At 31.2% G+C, this 14,296-nt stretch overlaps 1 protein-coding gene across 1 annotated transcript; it reads right to left on the bottom strand.

Annotated features, from left to right (window-relative positions):
• Positions 1-276: 276 nt before the first annotated feature.
• Positions 277-11,978, bottom strand: LOC143255089 (mitochondrial glutathione transporter SLC25A40-like). The gene is made up of 9 exons (XM_076510197.1): positions 11,399-11,978; positions 10,575-10,750; positions 7,673-7,740; positions 5,896-6,026; positions 5,071-5,145; positions 2,619-2,717; positions 2,399-2,496; positions 1,423-1,504; positions 277-430 (listed from the first exon to the last, which is right to left on the bottom strand). Exons 1-9 carry the CDS (start codon positions 11,523-11,525, stop codon positions 336-338), a joined length of 951 nt encoding a protein of 316 aa, XP_076366312.1. The 5' UTR covers positions 11,526-11,978; the 3' UTR covers positions 277-335.
• Between the last annotated feature and the right edge of the window lie 2,318 nt (positions 11,979-14,296).

A 14,296-nucleotide genomic window follows, 5' to 3' on the forward strand; every position in this document is an offset into this window, starting at 1 on the left:
GGATTACGACTCAAATGCCTTAACCCACCTGGCCATGCCAGGCTTGCACATGGACTATTCAAAATAAATATTCAATATATTAATGTAGAAATCTTTATTTTAATTTATTGAAAATACTTTGCTAAATATATGATTTTTTTATATATATGAAAGACTTATAATACTAACTGAAAGAGTACCAAATTTTGTCAAGATATACACACTGCATTGAAACTTACAAGTGATAAACCTACAAATATTTTAAACAAGTACAAAAAGGTCACAAAGTCAGTCAACGTTACCAAGCCCATGTTGAGAGAGTTAACTGAAGTAAAACTGTTGTTTTAGAAACAAAACTAAACATTACCAGCATAAAGTGCCTTGACTCCCCTCTGGCGATAAATGTGTGTGAGTAGATCATAAGTGCTAGTCAACTGCCTGTTGGAATATTCTGTAAATACAAAACAAAGCATCAAAAATCTACAACTTTCAACTAACTGAAGATACAATTATAGCATTAGAACACATTTAACATCTTACAAAAACATTAACACCAACTAAAAATAATAACTTTGAGACATTTAACACAAATAAAAAGTACAAAATCTGGTAATTCTTGTCTACATATCCTATCAAATACTGATAAAAAACTTATGTGAACACAGCTTTATGTGATACTGTAATTCACAACGTTTGGGTAAGAAGAAAACACATTTAAATCAGCACAGACCCAGAAATACACCATACATAAATAACATGAAAATTTAAAATCCCTTATAGAACTTTGGTTTTAAAAAGGACAATAAAAAAAAAAATTAAAAATCTCACAAACCTGGATTCCTTTAGCTGACAATTACAATTAATACAACTAGCATTTCAAAGAAATAGTGAAGTAAATAAAAATATAATCCAGATTAGTGCCGGCCTTCACAGTGAGTAAATATATAATCCAGATCAATGTTGGCCTTTAGGGTGAATAACTTGCAAATTAAGATATAATCCAAAATAATGCTGAAATATTTCTATACCAATCATTCAGATATTCTCAGAGTGTTTGTACACAAGTTGTGCAAATTCACATGTAAACGCAACTCTTACCTGGATCGCGTGCAAATACACTCACAAATCTTACAAGGATCACACGTAAATACACACACACGTGCACAAGTTACCAGGATTACACATGAATACACACATATACACAAGACACCAGGATCACGTGCAAGTAGTAAATACACAAATCTCACCAGAATCTGTTCAATAGTGTTTTCTTTGAAGTTTTATGACACTAACATAATAAAAACGGAACTAGTTTAAAACTTTCAAACATTTAATAAGTGTTACAAGTACAGCATGATTACGATACAATCCAATTTTGAGTCTTGCACACAATAACTATTGATACACATGCAGAAGGATGCAGATATATTCTGGTGTACTTACTAGTGTGTATGTCCAGTTCACCAAGCTCTATTTGTCGATGTGTTTTAACAACATCAAATGGAAGAGTTAATACAGCTGCAACCTAAAAACAAGTTTGACAAATTGAAAGAATGAACTAATAATACATAATACAGGAGACAATAACACAAGTTTATTTTAACAAATTAACAGAATGAACTGACAACACAAAATAGGTTACAATAACACACGTTTATTCATTACAAACCAATGTGAGAACTTTAGATTAAATATACAACAATCCCATCAGCTTTCTACTTACTTGGTAAACATTAAAAACTGTATAAACAGACAATATTTACAAAACTAATCAGAAAGCACTATTAACACATTTACAAAGAATAATGTGATTGGGTAACTTCCTATAAAACTACAAGTCACACTGCATGAAAAGTTTCATCCACAGAAGTCACACTAATTAAAAGTTGTAACAACAGTGGAAAACAACTGTAACTAGGTTATTACTTTTGCAGCAGTGCAAGTCACATGAAATGAGAGTTAATGTTTAAGAGATACTATATCAAAAATACTACAATACTATTGTTAAACTGTGGAATGGAACAGTTTACTTTACATATGACATTCAGACTCCAACGTAATACCAACATTAATATGACACAAGTTCAAGGAATTACATGTAAATGATTCTAAACTAGAGTGTTTATTACCACAACATTCACACACACACACACACACACACACACACACTACAATGAAATTCTTTCCTTTGATGATGTACAAATTTAACCATATTCAAACTACAGAAACTGAATCAAAATTAAACAGAATGTACTTCATTCTCCACTCATTGACAAACATCACAATTTGAAATTTGTAAATCAATTAGAACTTTAAAACAGGTGAAATATGTAAAGAATCTAATTGAATATCTGTTAACAAAATGTAACACACTGAAAATTGTAATATTTGATTTTTGTGAACTACTTAAAACACTTACAGTTCCAGCTGTTGCCCCAGCAGTAAAACTAAACCAAAAACTAGGCTGTTCCATCTGGAATCTGAACTTCAAATGTTCATAACTGGCCCAGTATATAGCTGTAAATACAATAATTAGCTCAATTTTCTTTCTTTTTAAAATATTTTTGTATATTACAAAACAATTTTTAAAGTATTTTTGTAAAGTAATAGCATTTACATAGAATATAAAATATACTAACATGAAAGCGGTACATCTCTGAGAACTGTTGGCCCTAGTCCTCTCCAAAGTGACAGAAAACCTTTCAGTTGTACTAAACTACGAATCGCTTTTCCAATTTCTAAATGTGAGAAAAAACAAACTCTCAGGTTAGTGAAGCTTCTAATAATCACTTACTTTGTCTGAGAATAAATATTAAATGAATAATTTTTAATTTATCTAAACAAATAACTTAACTAGTATTAAAAAAAAAAAAAAAAAGCGGGTTAGCAATGAAACTAATAGTTTCTAATGCTAAAATTTATTATCAAGTCCCTGAGGTGGACAAAAAACAGATAGCATATATCAACTTCCAAATGTATTTTTAAATTACATACAATAGCCAATTTTAATTGAAATAACACTTCATAAACAGACCTGGAGTATATGATTAATCACTACCACATGTTACCAATATCCTCTGTTAATTGAATAAAACCTTTATAGATGTGCCAGGAGTGTACGATTGATCTCTCCCACATATTACCAATACCCTCTCTTAATTAAATTAACCCTTCATGGACAGACCAGAAGTATATGATTAATCTCTCCCAGATATTTCCAATATCCTCTTCTCACAGCATAAATATTTGATTAAATTACATAAACCCTGATACACATTTCCCAAATAGTACCTAATTTTTGCTTAAAACAATTCACATGAATTAATTTAGTATTTTCATAATTTCTTAGTTTATCAAATTTTCAAAGTTATATTGAAAAACCATTTTAAAACAATCATAAAAACACGTTCTTACAATTTCTTTAATATTAATCAGGAAGTTTGATATTTAGATATTGATGCAGTTTCAATAGCATATTTTTCAGTACTTTATTTTAACAACTAAAGGTAATCCAAAGTTATATTTAACTCCAGTTCCCTGATATATGTAAATATGAGAGATTTTTGTACTTAATACAATGAAGGAAGAGTGCAGGAGTTTGCTTCAAAGAGACACATTAGATTCTGAATAACTTAAATATTTAGTGAATAAAACTGAAAGAAGGCTGATGGTCCTGGTGGAGGTACAGTGAACTAAGCCATAAGAGCTTAACTTGTGTGATCAGCATAAAAGCTGAAGGAAAGATAAAGAGAAACAAGTCTGTAGTACTAGAACATGAAGTGTCAGCTCATCACTTTCAACATTATCTTCTATTCAAAGCACACGTAACAGTTGTTGCCAAAAATATTCTTAGTTAAAATCAAGAAACATGTAAAAATATTTTAACAAGACTTTTCTTAATGGTCAAAAAACATTAACCAGATCTTGACCTGGGGTGGCCTACAGTGGAAAATATATATGTGCAAAATCTATTGGTTATCACCCAAGACAAAAATGAAGTTTTGGTTCAGTGTCTTACAAGAATATCAAACATTCTGGTTCTTTGTAAATATTCATCACAACTAAAAACGTTTTGCTCCTAACTTAGTAGCTTAATTAATTTTTTTTTTATCAGAAACAACAGGAAAGTTTCAGTTTTTAAATCATAATTCAATACTATAAACTTAAAACAACTTCCATGTTATTCCATTATAAAATTCCATAAGCCATTTCAAATCAAATTACTTAATAAATTTGATGAAATGTAACCATTAAAAACCAACAAGAATTTCAATAACTATTCTAAAAATTAATAAGAAAAATATATTCTTTTAGACAGCTCTATCTATAAACCAAACCTTGTGATCACAAGTTAATTATCAAGTAGAATGAGAACTTCAGTCCCTGTACTAAAACTTTCTTCCAACTAGTAAAACTCACTGTTCAGATATTTAACATCACGAATCTTTAGTACAACTTAAAATATTATCTTACTAGGTTGACACAAAATTATTTTATTTGTTTTTAAGAACAAACATATTTGTACTATGCCCATCACAAATATGGAAACTCCATATTTCCTGTTATAACTCGAGACAGATTTACCACTAGAGGACTAACAGAGGTGGAATAATAATTAATTTACAAAATTTCTGAAATAACAGGAACTTGTCTATAGGTTTAATTAATATACCAATTTGTATAACTTAACCTTAGGACAGCTGATGGATTCCACATGGACACTTCTGAAACATTTTTATTTATGCACTAAATTACTTGTGTATCCAAAGCTCTGTGGCTACTAGTAATTATTTTAGTTCCTCATTCTGTACAGTGTGAAAACACATATATCGCACAAGCCAGTACATGAACCTCACAGGTCAACATTTAAAGTAGAGAACACCTACATTGTGAAGACCTGTAATACTTTATTTCTCTAATGAATAAAGTATTGTCCTTACACTTGTTGTTCCAAGCTTATCTTTAAAAGTCTATAGCTTTCCAACAACAAAAGTAGAAACAATGTAAAACCATTTTTGATAAACATTTGAGCTTTCTGTTTTGAAATGACTTTTAATAATTACCAAGTATAAATACTTTCATCATACACACCTGAGTAGCTCAATTTTTTGGACTGCATCTTTGTTCTTATCAGTTCCAAAGGACTTATCACTGTTACAGCAATAACTGAAAGTTACATAAGAACTCTTACTCCAATGTGCAACTTCATAGTCAAGTATAAAAACACTGCTATTTGAGTAATAAATATGACTAAAATATCCAATTGTGAAAACTGTTGAAGTGGCATTACTTTTAACATTTCTTTAATATAACATCTGTAAAAATATTTTCACTTTTCAAACATTTTTTTTCATAATTTCCTACACAAGATTATGGGAAGTTTTTATCTCCATCTCAAGAAGTCAGTTGTAATTCTTACTTCTACTCAAACAGAAATCAGTTGTAATCCTTACTTCCACTCAAACAGAAATCAGTTGTAATCCTTATTTCTATTCAAACATCCAAACGCTTTTCCACGTTGAATGGAACAATTCACATATTTGCCATTTAACAAAAATATATGTGAATTACAACAACACAAGTATGTAGAACAACTTAAGTGTTTATAAAAATATTATAGATTAGGGACTATTAAAAACTTCAATCTTCATTCATCCAGAAACTAATTTTAAAAGTTCATTAATCTTCATACCTCCTAGTTCTCATTTTTAATCCCAAGTTGGATCAATTAAAGTGTACTATACTAATTAACTAATTACTTTTAACATACAAAAACATTCTTGAATGTTTAAGAAAGTCATGAACTGTAAACAAGATGCTAATGACCATGTGAACCTACTTGGTAACTTCATGCTCTTAAAACTAAAACTGGCTAGAGTTTAAGTGAAACCACAAAGAATGAAATAAGATTTGAACCTCTTGCAGTTGCTCCAGCCAACATTGGAACCCAAAGTGCCTGCTTTGATGCATTGGAATGATGTAACAGACAAGCTCGGAGTTGATCATACAAAGTAAAGTAGATAACGGTAGCTGGAGCGGCCATTACTCTAGCAGGAAAGAAATTATAATAAAACTTTATTTTGTATCAGCAATACTTACAATTTCTATAGCTGCAGACCTTTTTTTATGGATTTATGTAGACCCTATTTATGGTAATATTTACAATATCCATAACTGTGTACTGTTTTTAAGCATTTATGTAGCCCCTTTTTGTGGTCCTTGAAAACATTTCAGGGTATGCTGAGGCTCTTATGAAGGACCACTCAAACCAAAACACGTCAACTGTGTTCTTCTAAACTCTTCTTCTTGTTTAGAATAAGAGTTCACAAAAACACAGTCCACATGTCAAATAAACTGTGAAGAAACAGAAAAATAGTGAATCAGAATGTTAAGAATAAATAAAACATTTTTTAACAACACTGTACTAACATTAAGGACAAAGAAAACAGTTTTAACAATACTGTACTAATATTAAAAACAAAGAAAATAATTCTAACAATGTACTAAAGTTAAGAACAAAGAATGCAGTTTTAACAACACTGTACTAACGTTAAGAACAAAGAAAACGAATTTTAACAACATTGTACTAATCCATGATAAGAAAAATCATTTGTAGAGGAAATTACATATTTAAAAATGGCTGATATGGGTAGAGAAAGCATAAGTAGAGGAGCGAGCAACGTTTAGACATTCAAACTTTACATTACACAACCACATTCAAACATGTGGTCAGCTACCTGTCAGTAACTCTCTTTCTTTGTGAACCTCACGTTGACCAAAGAAGGTCGAAATGTTGTTTGCTTCTCTACTAGTGCTTTCTCTACCTATAACAGCCATTTTTAAATATATAACACTGTACTAATGTTATGGACAAAGAAAACAGTTTTAACAGCACTGTACTAATGTTATGAACAAAGAAAACAGTTTTAACAGCACTATACTAATGTTATGAACAAAGAAAACAGTTTTAACAGCACTATACTAATGTTATGAACAAAGAAAACAGTTTTAACAGCACTATACTAATGTTATGAACAAAGAAAACAGTTTTAACAGCACTATACTAATGTTATGAACAAAGAAAACAGTTTTAACAGCACTATACTAATGTTATGAACAAAGAAAACAGTTTTAACAGCACTATACTAATGTTATGAACAAAGAAAACAGTTTTAACAGCACTATACTAATGTTATGAACAAAGAAAACAGTTTTAACTCTTAATTGACAACCATCATCAATTGATGCTGCCATCTACAACATCCTTGGTGTTTATGAGTTAACAACAATGTAGTTAAGAACAAATACAACAATTTTAACAACAATGTACCAATGTTAATATTTCTGACACTATGTTTCATTAACTTTCAGTATCAATTGTTAACTTTAAGCACTCAGTATGCAAGTACTAAAATATTTGTAACTTCTTCCACTACAAGACTTTTATTACAAGTATTAAAAATAAATAAGTGTATGAGTAACACAATGAGAAGTGCAGCTAGAGTAAAATAATTCTCCAATTACAGAGAAAGTAGTTTGGCCAGAATGTCAAACACATTTCTCAGCTATTTTAACTTTTGTCTTTCCAAGCTAGGATATAAGAAGCAACATACTACTGAAAATGTCAGCTTCATAATTAATTTAAATGTTCTCGTTTTAAAGAAAAGGTTTCAGATACACATGAATAACCTACAATGCAGTAGGAAGTCCACTCCACAAGGAACTTTTCCCTTCAGTTCTGGTGATTTTGATGAATGCATCCTAATCAAATAAAAATGGAAATGGTAGAAATATTTTTGTATTTCATAATTCAAAATATATATATTTATATATCAGAATGCGGTTCATTAATAACAAAGTTTTATATTTAATCATTTATAAAGGAAATAACATTCTAATCTGAGAAGCAAATTTGATTCCCAAAGTATGATATACTGTTATCACATCAATAAGTCAAGAATCGAGTCTACAAAGTCATTAAACTTTTTATGTTTGTGACACATATCCTGTAGTCAGCATGGTTTGGGAAAAAGAAAAACAGCTGGTCAAGTAAAATCTCAGTTCAAGTTAGGACATTTCCTATACCTACTGGTAAGGGACTCGTACATCCGTAAATGTTTCTACCATGCAGTTCCATTAAAATTATGGTTCATTTTTACTGCTGGGATGTATAACAAACTTTCCAGATCCTTAAAGAACCATAGAAAGTGCCTACATAGATATGCAAGTTGCTTTACAACAATGAGAAAAATAGTGTTGCTGGGAGTAATGTCTCTGGTATTATGCTTCACTTTATATCAACACAACCTATGACACAGCACAAAGTGTAATCTTTATTACAGCAAATTTAAAATCCAAATTCAAGTTCAAGTTTTTCAATTATTCATAATTATTATGACTCTTCATGAAGTTCACATGCAAGTAACATTCAATTTACTAACAGTACTTTTAAATAAAAACCATGCCTTAAGTAGTTAGGCCTAAGTAAAAGGTCTCATGGGGAAATAAACTGTACAACATTGATAATTCACAAAAATATCCAGAAGTAAAATTTATTTTTTTTACCAAACACTTTTGAAGATTTTTATACAAAATCAAACAGTGTAATGCAATATTTTTCTTCTGGATTACAAGCACTTATGACAGCCTATTAGCCAGGTGCTGTGAAAAGGTGTTTCAACTGTTGGACAGAATCATTGTATGTAGCTATTACAGCAATGCAATATTTGTGAAAGAATAATATTCTGCTGTTGAATTAGAGGGTGAATTTGATTTTTAGTGCAGAACCACACTGTGATATCTGCTGAGACCACCAGGGGAAACTAAGACCTGGATTTTAGCATATAAACTTACCAGAGGACCTTCTGCTGTTGGTACGAATAGCAACTCATGTAAAAAAATAAATAAATAAATAAATAAAACAAGCCATTCTATTAAATATTACTTGAACTATTTTAAATCATGAGAATTCTGATCCATAATTACAATGCACAATAAAACATTATGAAACATTAAAACAAGAATGAACAGTATATATGTAAATACTAGTAATTGCCAGTACACTTGATAACTGAAATTTCTAGAAACTCTCAAGCTTCTAAAAGGTAACCAATGCAATAAGAAGAGGCAGTTTTATACTACTGTTTAGCAATAGTTCGCATACTATAAACTTCAGAAGCTACAACTGTGATTAATGCCTATTAATTGAGAAACTACAAACACTTGACAATAAACGTTTAGATTTTGAACATCACACACTGTTTAACTTCACAGAATTAACTCTGGACATTAGTATTTCTACGAGGATATCAGATATCTTCTTCAATAAAAAGTCTGCTTGTAAACAGCAGGTAACAATAGAGCTAGCTAGCTAACCATTAAGTGAACTGTACCAATATCAACTCAAACTAATTCACTCACATTCATCATCAATAAAGCAATAAGTTCCAGACCAGATAGAAAACTCAATATTGTTTATAGGTTTGTAACTTTTGTATATAAATCTTTGTTTATAATAACTGTTATTGTAATTTGTACTGTTGTTTGTATATTATTGTATATTTGTGTTAAAAAAGAAAACTGTGTGTATCAATCTTGTTGGCAAATATAATAAATTTGATACATATCGAGATTTAATAAATTTCTAAATCAAAATTACAATTTCACTCTGTTCGAGTTGTGTGAAATCATAATATGAGACATAATAAATTGAACACTAGTCCGAGATAAATTATAATACTTAGCATTAACAACATCAACCAAAGTAAAATCTCAAACAGTATTCAATAACCTCCTGTACTGAACAATAAAGCATGACTGAAGAATAACCAAAAACAACATTTAATATCTCCTAACGTTCATGAATACAACAAGCAGTGATGTGTGTCCCAAGTTCTGAAAACAATGTAGGATTTAACCAATTTTAAAACAAATACAATCACCTTGGCTTGATCCACTTAAACGTCATTTCACTAATACTTTTGCAACATTTATTAATCAATGGCTGCTATTATTAGAAACTATAATCTTTCAGCACTAACTAGTGGTAACATTTTATCTTGATAAGAGCACCCGTTTGTTTTCACCTGCTTGAATAGGGTTTTGAATGCTACTAATTATGTCTTAGGACATACCTCATCTCAGACAGAAAGAGAATGAAATGTTTTGGTAGTCTGAGTATTTAGGTTAACGTTTATAGCTCAGATAAGATTCCAATTCCTGGGAAATATAACAACACAGATTCAAACAAACTACACATGTACAAAAACTAGTTCTATAAGGATGAAAAAAGTAAAAGGTGATCTTATCAGAGCTTGTAAGTTTTTTAAGCTATGATCCCTTACTTTTTGTGCTATGTTCTGAACATTATAGAACATTCAGCCAGCCAAAGATCTAAGATTCAGAAAAAAACAAACCAGGCTTTGTTTATGGAATGAGTTCCTGTCAATAATAGTGGAAGGCAGCACTTTACAGAAGTTAAAAAGTGGAATCATGGACTTACTGAAAAATAAAAGTTGGGTGTGAAAAGATTTCCTTGAAGGTGCAAGTTATGATGAGAACTTATCTAACAAACTGAACAGACATAAAATAGTTACCAAAGTGCCACTAAAATAACGAGGGTGTTTGTACGAGTATGAAGACGTTGTTCCGGTTCCAGAAACACAAAAACATGCATGTTCCACTACGTCGTTACAATACAGAAAACATTTATTACGCATGAACTCCTTCTGTTGAGCTTGGAGACGAATTTTTACAACATCAAGAGGCGTCACTAGAAAGAGAAATTTGTAAAATCATTAGAAAAACCATATCAGGATTAAAGTTTGAAACAGGAATTTATTCTATCAGATAAAAATGCTGATATAAAATAGTTTTATTTTAACCATCGTATTTTTGAAAAAACAACCAACTAAAATTGAACAGCTTTATAATGCAATAAGCAGAAAATTTAAGTACAAAATAAAAAACAAGTTACAATAATTTCAGATAACTTATAAACAACCACATTTCAGAATTTACAATACATACATGTATATTGTAATTGAATATACATCAAGATATAATTCTACAGTCCATACAAAAATTATTTCCTTAAACTGTTTTGAAACTACTTCATATAGTGAAAAGTACAAGGCTACACTTCAGATAAACTGTACAAATACTAAGGTATTAATGTTTTTCTTAAAAATCCTGTTACTAACATAGGCTAATATCCAGCTATCACTGGATAATAAAATATTCTGATGACTAACAGCATATACATCATTAAATTGAGAAAAACCCATTATATGTACCTATTTTAAATTACATTCAGTTAATAATGCCCCACTACTAACGTTTTTTATATTATACTAAACTAACAAAACTGTTTTGTTTCCAAAATAGTAACCTTAAGCATTACTAGATTTATAAACATTACCAAAGACAGAAGTCACCAAAGCTCCTGTGCTGGACGATGCCATGTGCTGAAACGGAGTTAGACTGGTAGTGATTTTACTGTTATTGTTAGAATCAATTCTACTGCGACTTATTTCTCCTGCTTTCATTTTTGACAAAGCACCGAGACCAAAAGGGATCGAAATACCATGAGATCTAGTAGTGTTCGTTTTTTTAATTTAAAATTCTCATTAAGGATTCAGTTTCTTCATTACACTTTTCTTGACTAAATTAACTTTTCGTTTTAAGTTTAACAAGAACCGAAGAAGCTGAACTTAGAATCTAGGCTTAAACTAACACTGCTAGTACTATTAATAATAGCAGTAATTTCTGCCATTAATAATGGCACCAGTTTGTTAAGAACCTATATTTTTAATAAACTATAAAAAATAAATACCATTCTATTTGTAAATAACATTATAAGTACTTAAAAAATAAGAATACATAAAGACACTCGGTGTGTTTGAGTTTTATAACGTTCACATGATCGCTCTTTCATTATCATAATAAACAAGCATGTCCTTCTGTATTAAACAAACAAAAAAGTTACAGATCGTGCTATTTAGCCTTGGATGTAATTACCTAGTTTAAACTATAGAGGGGGCGTATTGTACTTTTATGCTAATTTTTGGGTATTATTTGTACGTGTTTTAGTGAAATTTTCTTGTAGAAGCTGTAAAGCAAAATATTAAATGTTGAAGAAAGATAAGTTTGACGTTAAGAGATAGCTTATTACTAATATTAGTGTGACGTTCTCTCACATACAGTTATGAATATATTATATGGACATTCTTTATCGTATGGAAGTGTACAAATTTATTCAAAGAATCGACATAGAAAAGACCCTGCTTTTTGCGTGTTGTATTCTAAAGATATTGGACGACTGAGCACAATTGTAAGATTGTAACAACAGGCTAAACAGATTTATTTTATTTTAACAGAGTGATTACTTGTTTGAATGAGTTACATTTGTATTCATAGTCAAAGATCAGCAATAATTGAGGCCAGCACATACAAATTTGTTTATGAAAAAAAATGGCCCGGCATGGCCAAGCGTGTTAAGGCGTGCGACTCGTAATATGAGGGTCGCGGGTTCGCATCACCGTCGTGCCAAACATGCTCGCCCTTTTAGCCGTGGGTGCCTTATAATGTACGCTCAATCCCACTATTCGTTGGTAAAAGAGTAGCCCAAGAGTTGGCGGTGGGTGGTGATGACTAGCTGCCCTCCATCTAGTCTTACACTGCTAAATTAGGGACGGCTAGCACAGATAGCCCTCGAGTAGCTTTGTGCGAAATTTCCAAACAAACAAACAGAAGCTTTGTGCGAATTTTAAAAAAACCAAAACAAACAATGAAAGAAATATATGATTCCCCCTCCAAAAAAGTAGATTTATATTTTTACTTTTTTCATGTTTGGGATGTAGAAACTGCCCTTAAGGACCAAATAGTTCGTTGTCTTCCTTAGTCATATATTTTGTTGTGTTCGTTTTTGGATATTTAAACACACTAATTTGATATCAGTATATAAGCTTAAATTATGAAACTGCGAATAAAACAAATTTCAATACACTCAAATATTTGTCAGTGATAAACGCAATAAGCATGAATTGTTTTGAAACAATGAATTTATATAGGAAAATAATTACATGTAAACGTAAGACTCATAAGAATGGAAAGTAAGTTTTGATGTGAGATCTTTATCCTGAAGGTGACGTACATTTGTTTGTTTGTTTGTTTTTAATTTGAAGCAAAGCTATACGAGGGCTATCTGCGCTAGCCGTTCCTAATTTAGCAGTGGAAGACTACAGGAAAGGCAGCTAATCATCACCACCCTCCTCCAACTCTTGGGCTACTCTTTCACCAACAAACAGTGGGATTGACCGTCAAATTATAACGCCCACACGGTTGAAAGGGCCAGCATGTTTGTTGTGACGGGTATTAGAACCCGCGACCCTCAGATTACGAGTCGAACGCCTTAACCCACTTGGCCATGCCGGGCAAGTGACGTATGTTACACGTCTGAAAAATTTTGGCAGGGCTCCAACACTATAAAATTTAGCACCACTCTATTGCGTACGACACCTTAATTGAGTGACCTGGTTCATAAAGTAACTAAGGTAGAAAGAAAATATGTGTAGTTGCTTCCTTGACCAACATTATTAAGACTAGATACACAGTATATACAAATATTTTGAAAATGTGTATGTTAAATAAAAGGTTAGGAACATGTAACGTGCTTAAATACTACAGGTGTAACCACGTATGGGCCTGGACGGACCACATTCTGCTCTCTCAGCACTTACAAACGCCCAATCAGATTCTGCTTTATAGTTCCCACATCTGAATAAATCACGCGTATCATTTTTCTTAGCTACTTGTAACTTGTCTCCAACAGTTTATACGTTTTCTGTCCATCCATTGTGACTATAGGCTTAACCAAAATTTCGTACCTGGCCATACTGCTGCATACCAGACAGGAAATGTATAACAAAGCAAATCTGAGTTCATAATTTGATTGCAATTATGCAAGAAAAAGACTGGACACAATAATCTAATCAAGGGGAAAATTTACCTTTGTTATCAAATATCAAACCATCAAGCAAACGATGAATGCACTGAACACCGGATAGTGCTTTTACGGTAAAGGTATAGCTATAGATCTGTCTAGGCTCTTTGAAATCTGTCTAGCTCTGCATTTATGTGCAATATTATTTGTTCCAAACTAAAAGAATTAGCACTGTATGTCTAGTTAGTAATATAGCAGTATATGTAATATTATGTAATGTAGATAAGCAAAGGAATAAACGGAAGAAATATTAGGTTATTCGTGCTTGCTTATACTCCGCTGATACAGCGGTAAGTCTATGGATTTACAACGCTA

This window comes from Tachypleus tridentatus, chromosome 7 (assembly GCF_004210375.1).
Source record: "Tachypleus tridentatus isolate NWPU-2018 chromosome 7, ASM421037v1, whole genome shotgun sequence".
NCBI classification, from domain to species: Eukaryota; Metazoa; Arthropoda; class Merostomata; order Xiphosura; family Limulidae; genus Tachypleus; species Tachypleus tridentatus.

Coding starts and splice junctions, on each gene's coding strand:
- LOC143255089 (XM_076510197.1), bottom strand. CDS start 11,525: ATGAAAGCAGGAGAAATAAGTCGCAGTAGAATTGATTCTAACAATAAC. Junction 10,751..11,398: donor TTTGGTGACTTCTGTCTTTG/GTAATGTTTATA, acceptor TTCTCTTTCTAG/TGACGCCTCTTGATGTTGTA. Junction 7,741..10,574: donor GTTATTTTAGTGGCACTTTG/GTAACTATTTTA, acceptor TTATTTGATTAG/GATGCATTCATCAAAATCAC.